The 22,338-nt window shown below is 39.1% G+C and overlaps 1 protein-coding gene across 2 annotated transcripts in view; it reads left to right on the top strand.

The window, feature by feature from the left end:
* Positions 1 to 2,635: 2,635 nt before the first annotated feature.
* EFEMP1 (EGF containing fibulin extracellular matrix protein 1) overlaps positions 2,636 to 22,338 on the top strand; it is a 67,122-nt gene continuing 47,419 nt past the window's right edge. The window contains exons 1-4 of one of the 2 annotated variants that reach the window (XM_012477215.2): positions 2,636 to 2,733; positions 4,008 to 4,095; positions 8,167 to 8,215; positions 8,384 to 8,770. In XM_012477215.2, coding sequence (XP_012332638.1) covers positions 4,015 to 4,095; positions 8,167 to 8,215; positions 8,384 to 8,770 — 517 coding nt within the window. In that variant the 5' untranslated portion in view covers positions 2,636 to 2,733; positions 4,008 to 4,014. Of the gene's footprint in view, positions 2,734 to 3,266; positions 3,553 to 4,007; positions 4,096 to 8,166; positions 8,216 to 8,383; positions 8,771 to 22,338 lie in introns of those variants that run through there. The other variant, XM_012477216.2, reaches the window with a different exon arrangement.

Here is a 22,338-nt window from a genome sequence, read left to right as displayed (position 1 = left end):
ATCAAGGATGACTACGTGGTCCTGGATCTGAGCAAATGGAAAGATGAAATTGCTTTAACTGAGATGGTGAAGGTGGGTGGAGTAGGTTGGGGGATGAGAACAGCAATTGTGTTCAGTTAGAAACATCCATTAGATGTCCAAATGAAGATAGCAAGTTGGCAGTTGGATATATAAGAACAGTTCCAGGCTGGAGATACAAATTTGAGAGTTTTCACCCCATGTTTCTGGAAAAGTAGCTGAGGATAGGTAGAAAGAGCCTAAGAGAAACAGGAAAAACCATGTGCACAGATCTTCTTACTGTACAAAAAGCAAAAATCATTTTTTTGTCTGAAAAATCTGGAGGTCATTAATGACTTGAGGAAAACACTTACTAGAATTTTGATAGAAATATTCAATACAATTAGCAAAACCCTGTATACTCAAGTAAGATTTAGGGAGGGTTGTACACCCCCCTCTCATCTTGTCCAATTCTGTGTGGCCTGCTGCCAAACTGACAATGTCTAGGTAACCCACACTTGAAAACCCAGAGGTAAAGAGAGCAGCTTCCACCTGATAATCTCTCTCTCCCGTAAGCTCTGCCTCCTGCTCAAGGACAGAATCACAGTCTTTAAACCCTTCAGTTTGTAGGTTGTGTCATTCATGAAATTGTATTTGGCCATTTGCTTCCTAGAAGAGAGCAGCCTTGGAAGCAAGCTATTACTATGACGTTAGAGTTGGAGCCTTCAGAGATAACTGCAATTTGTGTGGTATGATTTGATAAAGCCAAAAAAAAAAAATTTCTCTCCAGATTCCTAAAATTCCACTGAGTATGAAAGGTGAAAGTGAAATGCCCAACTTGGAATGAGCAGTATTGGAGATTTCACTAAGTCAATAAATGGAGAAAAGAGAAGCTATAGATGAAAAAAAAATCGTAAAAAGGAAGATTTTTATTATATATCAACAAATTATAGTTGTATATATTAATAGGGTACAAGGTAATGTTATGATTTTTAATACAATGTGAAATAATTAAACAAAGCTAATTAACATATCCATCACTTCAAATATTTGATATTTTTTGTGATGTGAACATTTGAAATTTACTTAGTGATATTGAAATATACAGTACTCAATTATCAGCTATATTCATGACACCATGCAATTGATCTTAAAAAATCAAACTTATTCATCCTTTATTTTTTGAGATGGAGTCTCGCTCTGTCACCCACAGGGGTGATCTCAGCTCACTGCAACCTTCACATCCTGGAGTTCAAGCTATTATCCTGCCCCAGCCTCCCAAGTAGCTGGGATTGCAGGCACGTGCCACCACACCTGGCTAATCTTTGTATTTTCAGTAGAGACAGGGTTTTGCCATGTTGGCCAGGCTGGTCTTGAACTGCTGACCCTAGGTGATCCACCCGCCTTGGCCTCCCAAAGTGCTGGGATTACAGGTGTGAGCCACCTCGTCCAGCTTTTATTCATCCTATCTAATTGAGACTTTGTACCCTTTGACTGTTATCTCCTCATTCCCCACAACCCTGGCTTCTAGTAACCACCATTCTACTCTCTGCTTCTATGAGTTCAATTGTTTTAAATTACATTTATATACTTGAGAACATGTGGTATTTGTGTTTCTGTATTTGGCTCACTTCGCCCAGCATAATGCTCCCACTTCCATCCGTGTTGTCACAAATGACAGAATTCCACACAATGGAATACTATTTAGCCTTTAAAAAGGTATATATATATGTGTGTATATACATACAGATATATATATGCCACATTTTCTTTATACATTTATCCCTTGATGGACACTTAGGTTAATTCCATATCTTGGCAATTGTGAATAGTGCTGCAATAAATATGAAATTACAGATACCTATTCAACATATTGATTTCAAATCTTCCCAGTAAATACCCAGAAATGAGACTGCTGGATCATATGATAATTCTACTTTTAGTTTTTTGAGAAACCTCCATGCAATTTTCCATCATGTTTGTACTAATTTACATTCCACCAACAGCCTACAAGCGTTCCCTTTTCTCCATTCTCACTGACACTTGTTATCATAAAGGGAGGTTTGAGAGACCATAAAACAAACCCCACTTCACAATTTTGTTAGTGCAAGTTCGATTTGGCCTATTCCCAACACTTAGCACACAATAGGTAACAAGTATTTGTTGAATGGATGAATTCTCATTTTTCTCCATTTGTGGAAGCAGGCACCACCTCAAAAAAATATCTCGAAGAAAAGGCAAAACAGTTCTATGAAGGTTAATTTACTCTCCTAGCATTCACTTAATGGGGGAAAAAAAATAACAGCAATTTCTAGAGACCCTCTGTTCTCTGGGAGATGCTGTGTTCCTCTTCTCTGGGAACAAGAAAACACCCTAGAGGGTGGGAGCATCCCCAAGGCTAAAGCACACCCAGGACATCACATGCCAACCAGCCTGGGGGTCCCAGGGGCTGGCAAGAGAGGGCAGGCCGGGGCGGCGGAGAGGGCCCCTGGACTGGGGGGCACGGACCTCGCTGCGCTGCGTGCTCTCCCTCCGGCTCACAGCGCTTGAATCAGCGCTTGCGCCTCCCTCAGCTCTCTCCTCCGCCCCGCTTCGCCCTCCCCCTTTCCCTCCCTTTCTCCTCCTCCTCCTGCCGCCGCGGCCGCTGCCAGACTTCGCCAGATCAGACCCACAGGGCTGCCCTCCCCTGCGCACTCCCCTCGCTGCCCGGACCTGGAGCGCAGCGCGGCCGCGCAGGTAGGAGCCCCCGACGGGGAGTCGCCCCAAGCGAGCCCAGTGCCCACGGGGCCGCACGCGGGAGAGTAACTGAGGTGGGGTGACCTGAGGGGTGCTGAGTACCCGAGAACTGCCCTGGACTGTACAGGGTGTCTCAGGCAGAGAGGGAGGTGGAGGTGTGCAGCCTCGGAATGCGATCTGTCAGCAAGTGCGAGTACGCGGGTGACATCTGTTGGGATGGGCATGTGTGTGCGCGCCGATAACCAGCTGGCAGGGCTTTGCCCATAAACATGGTTTTTGAAAGTTTAGGGGACCAGTGTGAGAGATTTCAGCCGCACCTGGATTCCACAGGAGCTGGTTAGAAGCTGGGACGCTGAGCAGCTGCGGGGGACCGCCGCCTTTTAGCTTGCTGAGAAAGGGACCTCACCTCCCTGCGGGGCTAGGCCGGCCGCCCGAAACTGGTACCTCGGGCTGCGGTGCGATTCCCGGGTCCAGTCCTGGGCAGCCTGATGGCGAAGGTAGCATGTCGGGGACCCAGAGACTGATAAGACAAAAGAGAATCAGACTCTTTGGGCTGCTCCTCCACAGAACCTGGGACTTTTAAACAAAGCTCTGCGCAGAGAAAGGCGTGGAAATGCCCCTTTGAGAGTTTGTGCTGGGGGATGTGAGAAGCTCTGAGAGATGGGAGAAGGTCTAGTATTCTAAGAACTAGGAGGAGATTGCTCTTCAAGTTTTGTTTTGTTATTTTGATTAAAAAAATAAAAGGCTTGAGGCCAGGGCAATTCATATTGGCTCGCAGGTATTTTTGCTAAGCTGTGCACGGAACTTTGCTAGCTCAAGGTGAGCATACTGGGAAAGCCTTAAAGTTCTGGAGAATAGAGTTTTGCAGCTCCACCTCCGTGACCGGGGGGGTAGGATGGGGGGAGGAAACGCACCGTCCCCTTTGAAATGCATTACTGTTCTTTCCTTTCAACCCCCTCTTTCTGCAGCCGGCTGTGTAGGTGCAGTATAAAATGCACGCTGAATGTCTTTTGTATGTAAACAGTGCAGCAAGATAGAGTAACGTGAAATGCAATTCTGCAGCAGTTTTTATGTCTTTGCTGCCCCGTTCGTGGGCTACAGGGAAGGTTCGGGAGGGGGAGGGGGAGGGGAGATGAGAAAGCAGATTGGAAGTCGAGTATGGTGGAGCCTCAGCCTCTCCCACCCTCCCTTCCTCGCTTGTGTTCACTGCTAAAGTTTTGTTATTTTCCCCGCAGCAGATACTAAACATCAGTTTGTCCTGTATTTTCTTTGAGATTCACAATGTTGAAAGCCCTTTTCCTAACTATACTGACTCTGGCGCTGGTCAAGTCACAGGACACCGAAGAAACCATCACGTACACGGTAAGGGGTGATGGAATTTGAGATAAGTGCGGTTCAGCGGGATTCCGTGACAAAAAAAGACTTTACCCACCCCTGCCGGTGTATTTGGGCTGAACTCTGCGGAGGGTGATAACAACACTTTATTCATGGTTCATATCAAGATTCGTTGTAAATTGCCCCTTGATCCTTTCAAAGGTTCACTGGGCTCACCAAACTAAGATAGCAACCAACATGTAATCATTTGTGCAAGCTAAAAATGGGATCCGTTTAAAAGCTAAAACCAAAGAAAGTTACATGTTTCCAATACATTCAATAAATTAATGGGTGTAAGGAACTGGAAAACCTGGATTCCTACATACATGCAGATAAAACTAATATGTGAGTCAAGTAAGAATATTAAACACCATAAAGACACGTGGCCTCCTCTGTATACATGACATACATTCTCATGTAAGTGGCCTTTATTGAACTTATAAAGGCTATATATCCATTCTTTTATAGTATAACTGATAACTTCAGAAATAAAGGCAGACACACTTTATATGTTACCAGGATGCTTATTGGCTAAAGTGGTTTTAAAATGTAATGTGTGCAACTCAGTTTTACATTTTCTAATTAGCATCTCCAGTATTTCCAAGTAATATTTGATTAGTTAATTGCATAGGTATAACTAATATTTAATAAAATATTTAAAAGATCATCTGACCCCTTCTGCTGCTACAAATAGCTATAGTGAGAACAGAGAAGGGCAGTACTGACCTCACTTCTGGTGAGTCTGTTTGCACCTCTGTTTCGTGTTTTCTTGTCTTTAATCAGTGTTAAGCAAATGACATTTGTCCTGGATTGGAATATGAAAAACACATTTTTCTGCTGCTCCCAATTTAAAATTAAGTAATCCTACTCGAAAGAATGTGAAAAAGTTTTGAAAATAAAACTCTTAAAAATGAACTAATGTCAATTACTGATAATAAACATTATCTCACTTTTTGGTACCACATTAGCCCTAAAATGTTAGTATTCATCTGGCAAATGTTCCTTTCTGTTGTTCAGATCCACTATAAATAAAATAGCTTAATACAAATATTTTGTTAACTTCATGTTAAATGCAGTTGCTTCCTCTGCTGAAGATAAATAAAGCAAGAAAAATGAAGGCATATGCTGTTTATCTTAAAATGAAAATGTTTTGTTATTCAGGCTAAACTTACTGCCTTCTCAGGGAGCTAAAATTAAATTCACTACCCACTTTTATAATCATCTCATAAAAGATTTTACTTCTTTTCCAATTGCTTATCTTCTATGCCCTTCCCTTCGCTAATCACCTAAATCTTACTCATTTTTGTTTTTTACCAGCAAAGGGTATCTGTGGTTTAAACATGATCGTTTCAAGACCACTAACTAGGGTTCATTATTATTGCAACAAATTTTCCAGATATAATACCCTTTTGTGCTAAGGTTGGGCTTATTCTCTTTCAAATTTTATATGCCTAATAATTCATGGTTAAAGGACAAGATAATAACTATTTTTGAGTACCCCACTGTGGAGACACGATCTCCTTTGATCCTTGCAGCAATGTATAAGGTAAGTGGCATCATCTTCCCTCTACTGACTGTAGAACTGAAGAGAGAGTGCCTAACTTGCTTAGGCCTACACAGCCAAGTGATGAAGCTAAACCCAGTCTAGGCTTACTTAATAGTATACTCTCATTAAATGTCCAGAAGCAAGTACTTAAAACAAACTGCAAGTCTTCCCTATTTACCATACAAATTATTCAACTGAACAGCCATTTTTGCCAGGCTTGAAAGATACTTTTCAGAAGAATGGGCTTATATTCAAAAAATAACCCCTCATACTCCCCTTCCACATTAAAGATAGATAGGGTACATTCAGCGATATGCTTAACAAGTATCTGCATAAGCAATTCTCATCATTATTAAAAGAATTTATTTGTTTACTAAGAAAATTCAGCCCCCTCTCAGGGAATTTACCCTGGGAAGATAGAGTTGAAAACTACAAAGTTCCTAAGCAAGTATAAATGATATTATTATACAAATTATACAAATTGCCAAGGAAATAGAAAAGCAAGGAGGTGATTAATGTTGGTGCCGGCCTATTAGAGGAGACAGAAGTCTGCTGGTTCTTGAAGGCAAGTGATGACCTCAGATTGAAAGGCTGAAGAGGCACTGAGTCAGAGAGTGGCATAATCAAAGACTAGAGCTGAAAGCACCTGAGACCAATCCAGGCCGTGATAAGGTCAGATCAGCTGGAACTGGGTAGCGGAAAGAACCCAGAGATGGTGATGATGAGAGATCTGCAGGCCACTGTGAGGTCTCAGAGAGGTGCAACATAACCAAGAGTTCAAGAAAGATCATCAAGGGGACTTATATACAGCATGTAGAGATACAGGATCTTGCCTGCTCACAGGGCCAGCAAAGGCTTAGGTCAATGTGGTAGAGTTCTAAATGGACACAAAGTCAGCAGAGATGGAAGGAAAATAAGCAGAGCATTCAGCACTGATATTAAAGTTGGAATCCTGGGTTTCGAGAAAGGTGGTGGTACCTTAAGTACTGTTTGGGAAACAAGAAAAAAACTAATCTGGGAGACGCAGTGAGTTTAGTTCTCACTCCAGTAAGTTTCAGACATCAGTAAAATATCTAAATGGATCTCTGGGCTTCCATTCAGCTATTTCCTTGTCAAGCATCCATTGTGTACATAAGCAGCTCTTGGCTATATTAAAAGAATTTAAGTTTATTTGTTTGTTTACTCCACTTTTGCTCAATCCTACCTTAGGCTTCTTCACAGTGACTTTCTCAGATGAGCATCTGATCAGATTGTTTTCTGAGCTTAAAAATTCTTCAGAGGCCTCTTATAGCCTATAGCAACATTTCTCAAGAAGTAGTTCCTAGACAACCGGTATCAGAATCACCTGGGATACTTGCTAAGAATTTAGATTCCAGGCCCCCTACCCAGGCCTACAGAATCAAATCCTTTGGGTGGGCCCAGGAATCTTCATTTTAACAAGCACTCTGGGTGATCCTTAGACACAGTGAAGCTTGAGATTCACTGACCTTCAGGGTAGAATTCAGCTCTTCCCTGTGCCAAAGAAAGGTGTTCTGGACTTGGCCCTGCCTACCTCTGTAACCTTATCCCTTACCACCCACCCAGAACTCCTTGCAGCTCCTTCACTTTTTAATAATTTTATGGCTTTGTCACAACAGCCTCTCTTCCTAGAATTCCCCCATTCACCTGGAAAAAATCCTGCTCACCCTGTAAGGCCCAATTCACTGCGACCTCCCCTGTCAAGCCTTCCCTTCTGCCCTACCATGCTCACCATGGCAGAGTTCATCACTCCTTCCTGCATACACTTGGAGAAGGCACCTGCCATCTTGCTGCAACTTGTCTACCTGTCTGACTCCTCTTCTGGCCTTTGAGCTGCTTGAGGATAGGGACAAAGTCTGCATCATCTTTGCATCCCCAGGCCCTAAAACAGTGCCTGGTGTCAGAAGGTGCTCTATAGGTTGTTCAGTGGGTGAACTGGAGAGGAGACTGAAGCTGGGAACTGCTAGGAGGAACACCTCTGTTCCTTAGTAACTGAAACTAGGAAGCAGGCCAGGGTGTGAGATGGAGGTAAGAATGGTAGGGAAAGCCAGGTGCATGAATGCTGAAAGAGGATTTAGAGAGAGAGAGAGAAGAGTCCAGGGCTGGTGGGAGTTGGGGGAGGCAAGGAATGAGAGAGAATTTGGCATTTTTTTTTTTAACATCTACAATGTGTGAAAAAGGGCAAATTAAAAAAGAGCAGTCAGAGAAATTGGAGATTAGTCTCAAAGCAAAAGAAGATGGTACTGGGCAACTGTACCAAAAACAACAGAAGAGTTTAGGCAGCTGATGATTGAAAATGGATCCTTGAATGTGTCCAATGCACAGACTTGTCTTTTAAAAAAGCAATAAAATGTTAAACCAACCATCTCATCATATATCTAGGACTCTAGCGCAAGGATTGTTGCCATAAGTATGAAGCTTTTAGAGTGATTTCTTAGGAAATGGACATACCAGTTAACTGTCTTCTGGCCCCTCCTTTGATGTTTTCTTTGCAGCAATGCACTGACGGGTATGAGTGGGATCCTGTGAGACAGCAATGCAAAGGTGAGCCAGCTTCCAAGACCTCCCATGTGATCATTGCCTTCTGTCTCCATCTCTTGTGTCACTCTTCCTGTCCTGTCTGTGTTATGCCAAAAAGGCATGAGCATTATATTTATATGTTTGACTTTTCCCTCTTAGAAGATTCCTGACTTACTTTATTACTGACCACAGATATTGATGAATGTGACATTGTCCCAGACGCTTGTAAAGGTGGAATGAAATGTGTCAACCACTATGGAGGATACCTCTGCCTTCCAAAAACAGCCCAGATTATTGTCAATAATGAACAGCCTCAGCAGGAAACACCAGCAGCGGAAGGAACCTCAGGGGCAACCACCGGGGTTGTATCTGCCAGCAGCGTGGCAGCTAGTGGAGTGCTGCCCGGGGGTGGTTTCGTGGCCAGTGCTGCTGCAGCCGCAGGCTCTGAAGGGCAGACTAGCCGAAATAACTTTGTCATCAGGCGGAACCCAGCTGACCCTCAGCGCATTCCCTCCAACCCTTCCCACCGTATCCAATGTGCAGCAGGCTACGAGCAAAGCGAACACAACGTGTGCCAAGGTAGGTAGGATTTATCTTCCTAACCATTGAAAGCTTTTGCCCAAGTGTACCTTGTGGTGAGGATGATAATAGTGCACATTTATTAAGGACTTTCCACGTGCCAGACATAGTGCTAAGTGCTTTGTGTGCATTATCATATTTAATCATCACAATATTCCTAAAGGGTAGATGACACTGTTGTCATTATTGTTTTACAAATGGGAAACTTGGCTCAGAAGATTCATCAGTGGTTCCCAACCTTAGCTGCCCAATTTAGAGTCACTTGGGAACCTTTAAAACTTCTCAATGGCCAACCTACACCCCAGCCCAATTAAATCACAGTCTCTGAGGCTGGGTTGCAGGCATCGGCTTTTTTTTTTTTTTTTTTAATCAGTTTTTCATGTGTGGCCAAGTTTGAGAACCAGAGATCACATAGGTGCTAACTGCAGAGCTGACCTTCCAACCCAGGCAGGCAGGTGCCAAAGTCACAGCTGGCAAAAGTTGCCATCAGGTTATTCATTGGGAATTTGAAATTGTCATGTCAAGCTACTCCACAGATGTACCCTTTGGTTTCTCAAGTTTCTTTTCATTTAACTGAAAAAGACTTATTTTCCTCATTCAGGAATAAAGAAATGGGGCTCCTGTTTCTCATTACCTTGGAGGTACTCTCTCCCACTCACATTTATGTCTCTTTTAAAGCTCTCATTTGAGCACATTTCACTTATATCACTTGCACCATGGCATCATCTGCCTAGGTTTTTCTGTTTATTTTCACAGAGCATACACATCACTGTGTATTCTAGAAACAGCTGTAGGCTCATACTAGCAAAGTGATAAGAATCTGGGGCTTTGAAGACATGTAGGATATTAGCTAACCAAACTGTGCTAAGAGATGATTTGTTTCCCTTTTCCTGCTTAGCAAACCGTTTCACAGCAGCCTGGTATGGAGATTGTGTTACGGAAATGGGGACATTTTAGGCCCCAGGCTCCTTTCTCCCTGCCAGAGGCTAACTAGGTAGACCCCGTAGTGCAGAACTCCATGTCACCACCACATGGGTGTATGGCACACGTGGGCCAATGAAAAGGGCCCAGGAGTTCTTACCTTCTAACTGGTCATGCGTGAGAAAGAGAGCACCGTCCTCCCTTAACATCGAGGGTTTCAACAGAGACCACTGAGCTGCTGCATTAAATGAAAGATGCATGTTCTTGTGCCCTGGGATGATGCCCCTTATTCACCCATGCTTAGTTTAATCTTCTGTATAAAAGATATTCGAATTTAAATGGCTTAAAAATGAAATAAGGGGCTGGGTGCGGTGGCTGACATCTGTAATCCCAGTAGGAGGTTGAGGCAGGCAGATCACCTCAGTTCAGGAGTTTGAGACCAGCCTGGCCAACATGGTAAAACCCCGTTTCTACTAAAAATACAAAAATTAGCTGGCAATGGTGGCATGCGCCTGTAGTTTCAGCAACCAGGGAGGCTGAGGCAGAATAATCGCTTGAATCTGGGAGGTGGAGGTTGCAGTGAGCCGAGATTGCACCTCTGCACTCCAGCCTGGTCAACAGAGAGACTCTGTCTCAAAAAAACAACAACAACAAAAAAACGAAGTAAGGAAATCTGTCATGCTCTGACTTTTATTTATTTCATATTTGGTTTGTAAGTTTTAAGTACCCCACATCAAGACCTAACCCATGTTGTGATGGTGTCACTTTTCAGAGGGTGCATGGTATTAGCATCTGCTTTGTGTTACTGTCATGAGTCAGAATTCTAGTATTGATGATGAATGCTTCAGCATCTGCTTGATATTCTAATATTGAATTTAAGGATTATGTCAAGGAGAGAAAATGATGAGGTTATTCTTATACATGTATTTGGGTGAATATTGATTAAAAATATCTTGAGTTTATTTAAGATATACAAACTTTAAACTGTGTTACTTAGTTATATAACTAGATTGGAAAGTTTGGTGTTATTTTTCCCAAAATCAAAAAGTTTTGCTGAAAAATTCTTTAGTGTCAACTTTTATATACTGAATTATGTTGAATACTTCAGATGTATATTTTAATGGTACTTGGGAGAAAATAAACAGATAAATGAATAAGTCATTTCCCAAAGTAGTTTGTAGACCATCATTGACACATATGGTTGAATTCAAGAACAATGCCCAGAACTAAATGAAGAGGTCCTAGAATAAAATATATTCAAGGCTTACCACATGCATTGGTTATGGTAGAAACTATACTGTGATTAATTAAAATAAAATCCTATTTAACTTTTCTTGAAAATGTTTAGACTACCTAACAAAGTAAGTTACATTTCACATAGTAAAACATTTATAGTTCTTAATTCTTTGTGAATTTTTTAAAATTATAAGCAGACTATTAAGTGCCTTGTTTATGGAATATGCTAAATACATACTTGTTGACTGTGTACACACAGGTTATTTCCAACCCTAACTGTTCTGTGTAATTCAGCCAGTTTCTAAAATTTGGGATTGGTGTCTATACCACTGAAAGCAGGGTTAAAAGTGTTTTGGAAGGCTTAAGGCTTAAGTTGGATTTCTTCCCATGTTACAATTTTGCAAAGTGCCCATAAGTGTGGATTTACTTAATTGTTGATAAAAGGGGGTTATTTCATATGATAACAACAGGATAATCTGTCTAGGGAATTTGACTAACATAAGTCAAGTCACACTTGTGCCCGTTTATTATTGAGCTAATCAAACATGCAGTCCAGTTTCCTCTAATTGCCTGCAGATGTATGACATTCTCATTCCAGGCCAGCAGCACAAAATAATGTTTTATAACCAATGTGAAAGTATGGGGACCTCCGTTTAAAACAGTAATATGCTCCAAGGACCTATATTATTGACATCATCATGGAGTTTGAGGAGTCTTGTTTTAGCAAAGCTCTACACTCCCTTCTAAATGTTGCGCATTTATACCCAGTAATCCAAACACATTTTTCATGGTCTACTGGATTAGAATAAATGAATCTTACAGATAAGTCTTATATGCATAAAAATTATTCCTTTTTTCCATATACATTTTTTAGCAGGTATAGTTTATCATTATGTAACCTAAAACTGAGGATATTTTAAACGTAAGAACTGAAATCTGTACTGTGATTCAGTATTCAAATCTATTGTGGCTTTGAATGCACTGTACCAGTCACAGATGGCTCCTAAATAATTTAAATAATTATATTTTTAAAATGTACACTATTTTATAAATATATCTTTTAAGTAGCTGTACATGTTTTAACTGTTTAACGAAAACCTGATATTTTTACTCCTCTTCATGTATTTTTGGGGGGGTTTCAGTTTTTTACAAAAACAAGGAGTTTAAAATGCAACGTAACATCAAAGATCAGGTCATTGTGAGCAGGTTTTTTTCAGGTAATTTTTGCTAAATGAGGATCATGCTGTGGGAGCCAGTCCCACTGAGAGTTTCCCATGACTGACATTATTCTTAGCAGCTATAAAATGAAGATCACTTCAGTGTTACATACCTGGAGCCATGTATAAATAGTTTTAGAAATTAATTGTTTCCATGAGATATCATCTGTCTCAAAAACAACAGATACTCATTTACACCAAAAATAAGTTGAATTGAATGGGGAATATATTATAAACTGTTGCTGGTTCACCTTTAATTTTCTACATCTTTATTGCATAGTCTCTATAATATTCTTTCTCTTTTTTTTTTTTTTTTTTGAGACAGAGTCTCGCTCTGTCACCCAGGCTGGAGTGCAGTGGTGCTATCTTGGCTCACTGCAACTTCTGACTTCCAGGGTTTAAACAATTATTGTGCCTCAGCCTCCTGCGTAGTTGGGACTATAGGCATGCACCACCACACCCTGCTAATTTTTGTATTTTTAGTAGAGATGGGGTTTTGCCACGTTGGCCAGGCTGGTCTCGAACTCCTGACTTCAGGTGATCTGCCCAACTCAGCCTCCCAAAGTGCTGGGGTTACAGGTGTGAGCCACCATGCCCGGCAATAGTCTCTATATAATTTTTCTAAAGGAGATCGAGTTAGAAATCACTAGATGGAGTTGAGAAACGATTTTTTAAAAATCATATATAACTTTCTAAGACTTCCATTCCTGTATAAAAAAAAATCATTTGGGAACTGACAAGAAAGAGAAAGCATTGATTGTCCTAACTGAAGAAACTTGTTTGTTTAATTGAACTTTAAAAAAATTTAAATACAGGGCATTTTGCATAGCTGGTAATTAAGCCATTACTAAACTCTGTCAGAACTTATAGGTATGACTACTAACTTGGTAAAGAAACTGTGCCATCAAGAAATGAACTCAGTATGAATGCCTAATAAAGCTGATTGTAAAACCAAATCAAGTACAGTACCTGGCTTATATTATATAAGATATCATTAAGAAATATGAAAAAAACATACCCTAGGTTTTCCACCATCTCTGTCTACTGGGACTGTCTGGTTTCAAAACCAGAAGTTCCATGTTCCTGGAAATGCCTTCGTCCCAGACAAAAAATGGTTGAGCCCCTAGCATACCCGCATAGACAAATCGCCTGCACCTCACAGAAAATAGTGAAGAAGTTCTAACATTAGAGCCATTTTTTCAGGTTGAGGCATTGCTTGTCCAGTGAGACTATTTTTACAATTTGTTTTAAACTTTCAAAAGCCAAACTGCACTGATTTTAAACTAGTTGGACAGAGTCTTTCTTTGCAGTTGTTGGGATCCCATTTGCCAGTTTGCAAATGAGCAAGTTTCTACATTGTTTTAGATGTTTTATGTGTAGGATACCTGGACATTAGAACCTGCATGCTTAAATATGTGTCATACTATGGGAAAGGTAGGAATCTTTTCACATTTCTACCTGAACAAAATTTCACCACATGGCCAAATTAAATACCATGTTTCACCTATAAGTTTTTCAGTTTGCTAAAATTTTTATTTTTTTACAACTTTCAACTATATTTTCAATTTTATATTATTTGTATCATGATTATATGTGATACAGGAGTGATTAGAACATTAAAAAAATGTATTTTTGCCTCCTAAAGGAACAAATTACAGTGTACCTAGGGTAAAAATTTAAAAACCTCCATAAACTTAGGAACCATCCATTATATTCTACCATTTCTTTATAAACATAAGGGCAACTAAAATACTCTTTTGAAAAGGAAAGAAGTTCTTATCTATACATCTACCTTTGCAAAGATGAACTTGAACTAACATGTACAACTTCTCAGATGCTAGGGATAGCTTTCTTTGACTTCTTCCATTTTAAACTTAAATGACCTCATATCCAGAAGAGAATTAGAAAATTATAGTGTAACCAAGTGGCTTGGTTATCTGGTATTGTCATTACCAAACAGCTTTCAAACACTGCCCTTTTGTTGATTCTCATTAATGTCATTAGGGTCACTGGCTACATGGGTTAGTTTTTTGAGAAAATGCCTAATTTTTCTTACATATAATTATATAGCCCAGTGAAGACCTGTGATCTCAGAAAATAGATATTTTGCAAAAGGAAGACTATAATTGAGTAAATTATGATGTTAACCTAAGAAAAAGTACTTCAATCAATAAAGAAAATGGGCATTTAGCCTGCTTACAGTTCTTCATTGTTTTTGGTTGTTAATTACCTCAAGTACCTGAAAATTCTCTAAAGCCATATAAATGGATAAGAGTTGAGTTTATAGGGGAGACTTAATTATTTTTCAAATTATACAGGTGATTGATTTGCTCCTAAAAATTCTAGCACTGTTTCATAATTTACTTTTCAATATACTGCAGCCATTGAATTTCTAGTCAATTTATGTCATTTTTAATATGGATTTGTGAACAGTATGTATATGTATATGTATCTGATTCATACACAGTCACAAAATGTTCTTTAAGTTCCTTCGTAAAAATTGAATGACAAACGTTTGAGGTGGAAGGATAGAAGAGGTCAGTAAGATCACTCCTCTGCAGCAAGACAATGTTATGCATCTCCCTAATTCAATGGTTCCCAAAGTGTAGTCCCTAGACCAGAAATATCAAGCATCATTAGGTAACTTATTAGAAATGTAAATTTCCCCCAGACCTACTGAATCAGAAACTCGAGGACAAGGACCAGCAATCTGGTCCTGGGATTATATTGTTTTAGTATATGTGCTGCCGAAGCAAGCACAGGATTATATTGTTTTAACATATATATATAACACATATTGTTATAAAAAGACAATTATATATATTTTGATAACAATATAACTATACTTATATAATTATGATATTATGATATATAACTATATATAATATATAACTATATATTGTTTTAATGATCCCATAATATTGACACCTCCTCAAATCTGAGAACCAATGCCTTAATTTAATCTTAACTTCAAGAAGCTACATCCAGCTATATTAATCAGAGGGCAGGGTCAGAATACTTCACATGGGATATAAGAAGCAGTGAAAAGAAAACATCAGAAATATACACTCTGCCTCTAGGGTAAGATAATATTTCTGTTTTACTTCTCTCACTCTTCTTACTGTCATCTCTAGTACTCCAATTCCTTAACATGGATGGTCATGAGTCCTGATTAAGACCATATTCCTGAACCAAGGACACGATGTATGCAATCTAAAGGAAAGGGGACATATTAAGAAAACAGGATACTTATCTCTGTAAAACCTACAAATATGCAATCATATAACTATTCTTAAATTGTCAGTAGGTGAGACTCTAATTTTTGTGCTGGCTATGGCAATGATTGGTGCTAAGTGACACCTGTGTCTTCTATAGGGCTTCTCCTTAAGTTCATGGCACAAACTTATGAGATGAGGCAATGCTGTTTGGCGGTTCAGTTTGTGTAGAACCACAAAAGAGGAGATTGACTCTGACTTGACTGTAAAGCATCCTTCAGTCACCAGAGTGATATGAGATCCTTCCAGTATCAGATGCACAGCTAAACATCTCTTTTCATTTAGACTTTGTGAATATCAGATATTTGAAGAGTGTTCACATAAGCATCTCCTTTCAATTTAAACTTTATCAGAGATTTACTTCCCATCAAAGACGAGGAGATTCTTTTTAATACTAGTTAACACTCAATCTGTTGAATGAATTTTCCCTTCCCCATTGCAGCAAGAAGAAGCAGATTAGAGTAGAATTGCAACCCCTGGGTAACTTTAGGAAAGTGCACTGGTACTGGCTCATTATTTAGTTCTCCAGTAGGAAGTCTCAAGCTACATTCCCTGAAATCAACAAGTTGCCCCTTCTGTAAGTATTGCCTTTGCACGTGTTGAATTGCTGGCACAATTCTTTGAAAACAAAGAGTAAACAAAATTTTTCCCAATGTGTTTGGTTTTGCACGAATGTACAAATAAGTAATTCACGCCACATCTGAAATTCATTAGCATGCTGCTTTTTCCAGGAGGTAATTACAAATTGCACACTCAAAAATTAAACTGATCAAGAAAACTGCATTTCAAATATTGGCAAAAGAAAATGCTGTCATTGCAAAAATTTAAAAAGAATTGCAGGTTTGTAGTTTAAACTGAAATGATTTGTAAACATTTAATAAAAATGAAGTGAATAAATGACATGAAAAAAGGCTGAATGTGAAGATATTAGCATGACCACAGATTAAAAGAAGAAACAGTCAATCAATGTATATAAATGTGTACTAAATAGACTAAAAAGCTTGAGATTGGCACTAAATCAAATTCTAAAACTTCAACTACCTTTCAAATGATTGTACGTCTATCCCAGTCCAGGGTAACTAGTCAGTATTGCAAGTGAAATTGATCAAATGGAACACAAAAGCATTCCATTAGAGTTCAGTGAATTCAGTCAAGTTTAAGAACCACTTTCTTTTGTGGCTTAATAGAGTCAAAGTAGAAGGAAGGAATGCTCATAGTGCTTAGGGAATTTGTCATAATTGTCCCATGAGTTATCAAATAACAACAAAGGAAACAAACAACAGTTTAATAAAGTAGCATGGGACATCACTAGAAGTACATAGTGAATTGCCAAAAGTAGATGTAAAACTAGCATGTGACACAGATAGCACCACAATATACCAAAATACATATTTGGACAGGAAAAGAAAATGTGTTCACAGAAATGTGGTTAAGGACAAAAATCTGTTTCCTCCCTGGAATGGGGCATTTGGGAGAGAATAATGAGGAGACATTGGGAAATCTGATAAGGAAATTAAGATCCAAACATCAGAGGAAGTAATCACACTGTAACTGCACAGAACGACTGAGAAGCATTGTATTTTCTCCACGTTCCATCTGTCCTAGAATGATTTCCCAGGAGGGGTCCCCAGAAACAGTGTGCTTCTGATTGGAATGCTAGTAAGATAAGGTGGGGCAGAAGACCAAATCAGAAGGAAGAATTGATGAGCCACTTTACAGAGCAAGTATCTATGACTGGTTCCATCCTCAGTAACTCCAGCAAAATGCTAATGAGTTCATCTATCTCTGTCTAAACATCTTCCAGAACTGCCTCCTGTTTTACTTATTACTGAATAGGCAATCAGTAAATGTTGTCCCTTTAACAGGGAGGTCTTAGATACCTTGTCCCTGTTTTAAGCTTATGCTACTTGAAAGAAAGATTCATAAAACCTAGTATTTATATCCTGGATTACTAGGTTTTCAGTAAATATTGGTGACTAAACAGCTTGCTGTTATTCCTAGAGCGAGACTAGTTGAGAAAAACACGAATACTTTTTTATTTTCCAATAAGCCATTTAACCAGAAAATGTATTTCTTTATCAAATATATCTTTCTGCAGAAATCTCATGGAGAATAATGAAAATACACTTTGGTTGGGAAAGTGTTAATATTTATGATACTTGAAGTGAGATAATATAAGTCTGAAAAATATTTTTGATTTTATAATTTTATTTTTAATTGACAAAAAATTATATATATTTATGGGTACAATGTGGTGTTTTGATATATGTATACACTACGGGATGACTCACTTTTTTTTGCAATGTAAGTATTTAAAATCTACTTGCTTAGCAGTTTTGAAATATACACCATATTATTATTAACTATAGTCACCACACTGTGCAGTAGATCTCAAAATCTTCCTGTTTAACTGAAACTCTGTACCCTTTGACTAACATCTCCCTATCTCCCCCCATTCCCAGCCTCAGTCTCTGGTCACATTTCTCCCTCTACTTCTTTGAGTTTGACTTTTTTAGATTTCACATTTAAGTGAGATCATACGGTATTTGTCTTTCTATAAAGCTAGAAAACATTGATGTGAGCTCTCTAATACTGTGAAGAAACTCAAGGCTTTGCTAAACTTCTGTAAAATAAGATCAAGGAAGAAGGACTCTGAGCAATCTATCTTATCTTAGACATTTCCCTGGCTAGAAATTATTCTTCTCAAATCTGTCTTTAGACTCCAAGAAAGTCACTTAGCTGGGTATAGGTGATTTAAAAGAATAATTTTTTGATCTGGTCCCCAAGTAGAGAAGCTTGAGGGAGAAAGGTAAGTGAGAAGGAAAGCCATAACTCTCAGGAGCCCAGGAAGAAAGAACAGAGCTTGCTGAGAGCCCATTGAGAATTGATAAACTAGCTTAGACTTTAACTGTAGGTGAAGTAAGAGTGAAGTAGGGAAGAGAATCCAAGAGAGCCATAAAAACTGCATTTGCTTTTACATGTGCCTAGTTAAAGTGAGAATCATGACAGGAGCTGGAACTGCATATAGTTAAATCTCAGAAAGTTGTGGGGAAGTCAGTGAAATAAGTTTTCACTCTAAATTCCTTTTGTTGCAAGGAATCTAATCCCACTCCCTTGAGTGAAGCCACAGAACACAGTCCAAAATGGGAAACAACTCAGGGGTCCTACTCACTGCCCACCTTGCAGACCAAGTCTGACACAACCTGGGTTAGGGAAGAATTTTTATTCAGTGATGATGTTAGATTTCCCTTGTGAAATATTTTGTAGCAAAGCCCTTCTCTTGTATATATAGTCACACCAGCATGCCATTAAATTACCATTTTTTGCTGTTTTCTGAAAACTTATATATCCCAATATTTTCTAATATACAAAAATTACAAAGGGCAGTGTAAGTCTGTTTTCAGAGTTTGCTGTTGAATCCTCAGAATTGTTGATTTGAAGAGACTTCATATGTGAGCAATTTAGGTATCTGGCTGGAATCATTCAACTTTGCAAAACCTACCGGTGAACTTTTTCTAATCACTACTTATCATAATTTGGGGTCTAAAGAGATACTATTGTATAAAATGATTTTCTCTCTTTATCCATGTTATTTCCTGAGTAGTCTGTGATATCAAAAGATCCCACTTACAGAAAGAAAAGAATATCCCAAGAGAAATAATTAAAAGACACTTTAGAAACCTGCCTATGCAGGCTAAATACCCCTTTTATTGCCTAGTTTATCCTAGCTATTTACACCCATATATGTGCACATATACAGATACCTATTCAAGTACACAGCTATATAAGTGCATATGTACAAACATGTAAACACACCATTATTTTCAGTAGGAAGTACCATGTACCAAAATGAAACTGATCAAAGTTGATGCTGCTTTTGAAATGGCTGAATGCAGAGAGAAGTTTTCTCTTATTATTCCTGTAACATTAACATTGGAAACTGCTTTCCTTTTTCTTTTTTTAATTATACTTTAGGTTCTGGGGTACATGTGCAGATCATGGACTATTGCATAGGTACATACATGGCAAGGTGGTTTGCTGCCTCCATCCCCCCATCACCTATATCTGGCATTTCTCCCCATGTTATCTCTCCCCAACCTCCCCACCCCCCACTGTCCCTCCCAGCCACTGCCACGACAGACCCCAGTGTGTGATGCTCCGCTCCATGTGTCCATGCGCTTTCATTGTTCAACACCCACCTATGAGTGAGAATATGTGGTGTTTGATTTTCTGTTCTTGTGTCAGTTTGCTGAGAATGAAGGTTTCCAGATTCATCCATGTCCCTACAAAGGACACAACTCATCATTTTTTATGGCTGCATAGTATTCCATGGTGTATATGTGCCACGTTTTCCTTGTCCAGTCTATCATTGATGGGCATTTGAGTTGGTTCCAGGTCTTTGCTATTGTAAACAATGCCAGAATGAACATACATGTGCATGTGTCTTTATAATAGAATAATTTATAATTCTTTGGGTATATACCCAGTAATGGGATTGCTGGGTCAAATGGAATTTCTATTTCTAGGTCCTTGAGGAGGCGCTATACTGTCTTCCACAATGACTGAACTACTTTACACTCTCACCAACAGTGTAAAAGTGTTACTGTTTCTCCACATCCTCTCCAGCATCTGTTGTCTCCAGATTTTTTAATGATTGCCATTCTAACTGGTGTGAGATGGTATCTCAATGTGGTTTTGATTTGCATTTCTCTAATGACCAGTGATGATGAGCATTTGTTCATATGTTTGTTGGCCTCATATATGTCTTCTTTTGAAAAGTGTCTGTTCATATCCTTCATCCACTTTTGAAGGGGTTTGTATGTTTTCTTGTAAATCTGTTTTAGTTCTTTGTAGATTCTGGATATTAGCCCTTTGTCAGATGGATAGATTGCAAAAATTTTCTCCCATTCTGTTGGTTGCCAGTTCACTCTAATGATTGTTTCTTTCACTGTACAGAAGCTCTGGAGTTTAATTAGATCCCATTTGTCTACTTTGGCTTTTGTTGCCAGTTCTTTTGGTGTTTCAGTCATGAAGTCCTTGCCTATGCCTATGTCCTGAATGATTTAGCCTAGGTTTTCTTCTAGGGTTTTTATGGTGTTAGGTCTTATGTTTAAGTCTTTAATCCATTTGGAGTTAATTTTAGTGTAAGGTGTCAGGAAGGGGTCCAGTTTCTGCTTTCTGCACATGCTACCCAGTTTTCCCAACACCATTTATTAAACAGGGAATCCTTTCCCTATTGCTTGTTTTTGTGAGGTTTGTCAAAGATCAAATGGTTGTAGTTTTGTGGTGTTACCTCTGAGGCCTCTGTTCTGTTCCATTGGTCAACATCACTGTTTTGATACCAGTACCATGCTGTTTTGATTACTGTAGCCTTGTAGTATAGTTTGAAGTAAGGTAGCCTGATGCCTCCAAGCTTTGTTCTTTTTGCTTAGAATCGTCTTGGTTATGCAGGCTCTCTTTTGGTTCCATATGAAGTTTAAGGTGGTTTTTTCCAGTTCTGTGAAGAAGGTCATTGGTAGCTTGATGGGGATAGCATTGAATGTATAAATTACTTTGGGCAGTATGGCCATTTTCACAATATTGATTCTTCCTAACCATGAGCATGGAATGTTTTTCCATCTGTTTGTGTCCTCTCTCATTTCCTTGTGCAGTGGTTTGTAGTTCTCTTTGAAGAGGGCCTATCTTAGTTGTATTCCTAGGTATTTTATTCTATTTGTAGCAATTGGGAATGGGAGTTTGCTCATGATTTGGCTCTCTGTTAGTCTGTTATTGGTGTATAGGAATGCTTGTGATTTTTGTACATTGATTTTGAATCCTGAGACTTTTTGAAGTTGCTTATCAGTTTCAGGAGATTTTGGGCTGAGATGATGGGGCCTTCTAAATATATACTCATGTCACCTGCAAATAGAGACAATTTGACTTCCTCCTTTCCTAATTGAATACTCTTTATTTCTTTTGCTGGCCTGATTGCTTTGGCTAGAACTTCCAATACTATATTGAATAGGAGTGGTGATAGGGGGCATCCTCGTCGAGTGCCAGATTTCAAAGGGAATGCTCCCAGTTTTTGCCCATTCAATATGATATTGGCTGTGGGTTTGTCATAATAGCTTTTGTTATTTTGAGATATGTTCCACTGATACCTAGTTTACTGAGAGTTTTTAGGATAAAGGGCTGTTGAATTTTGTTGAAGGCCTTCTATGCATCTATTGAGATAATCATGTGGTTTTTGTCGTTGGTTCTGTTGATGTGGTGGATTACGTTTATAGACTTGCATATGTTGAACCAGGCTTGCATCCCTGGGATGAAGCCTACTTGATCATGATGGATAAGCTTTTTGATTTGCTGTTGCAATTGGTTTGTCAGTATTTTATTGAAGATTTTTGCATCTACGTTCATCATGGATATTGGCCTGAAGTTTTCTTTTTTTGTTGAGTATCTGCCAGGTTTTGGTATCAGGATGATGTTGGTCTCATATAATGATTTGAGAAGGATTCCCTCTTTTTATATTGTTTGGGATAGTTTCAGAAGGAGTGATACCAGCTCCTCTTTGTACATCTGGTAGAAGTCGGCTGTGAAACCATCTGTACCTCGACTTTTTTTTGTTCGTAGGCTATTAATTGCTGCTTTAACTTCAGCCCTTGTTACTGGTCTATCAGGGTTTCAACTTCTTCCTGGTTTAGGCTTGGGAGGGTGCAAGTGTCCAGGAATTTATCCATTTCTTCCAGGTTTACTGGTTTATGTGCATAGAGTTGCTTGTACTAATCTCTGATGGTAGCTTGTATTTCTGTGGAATCAGTGATGATATCCCCTTTATCGTTTTTTATTGCATCTATTTGATTCTTCTCTTTTCTTTTTTATTAATCTGGCTAGTGGTCTATTTTGTTGATCTTTTGAAAAAACCAGCTCCTGGATTTATTGA

This window comes from Aotus nancymaae, unplaced genomic scaffold, assembly GCF_030222135.1.
Source record: "Aotus nancymaae isolate 86718 unplaced genomic scaffold, 86718_ANA_hifiasm-v0.15.2.pri h1tg000057l, whole genome shotgun sequence".
In the NCBI taxonomy this organism is placed as follows: domain Eukaryota; kingdom Metazoa; phylum Chordata; class Mammalia; order Primates; family Aotidae; genus Aotus; species Aotus nancymaae.
Note: the sequence above shows the minus strand (reverse complement) of the source record. Positions and strands in the feature narration are given on the sequence as shown.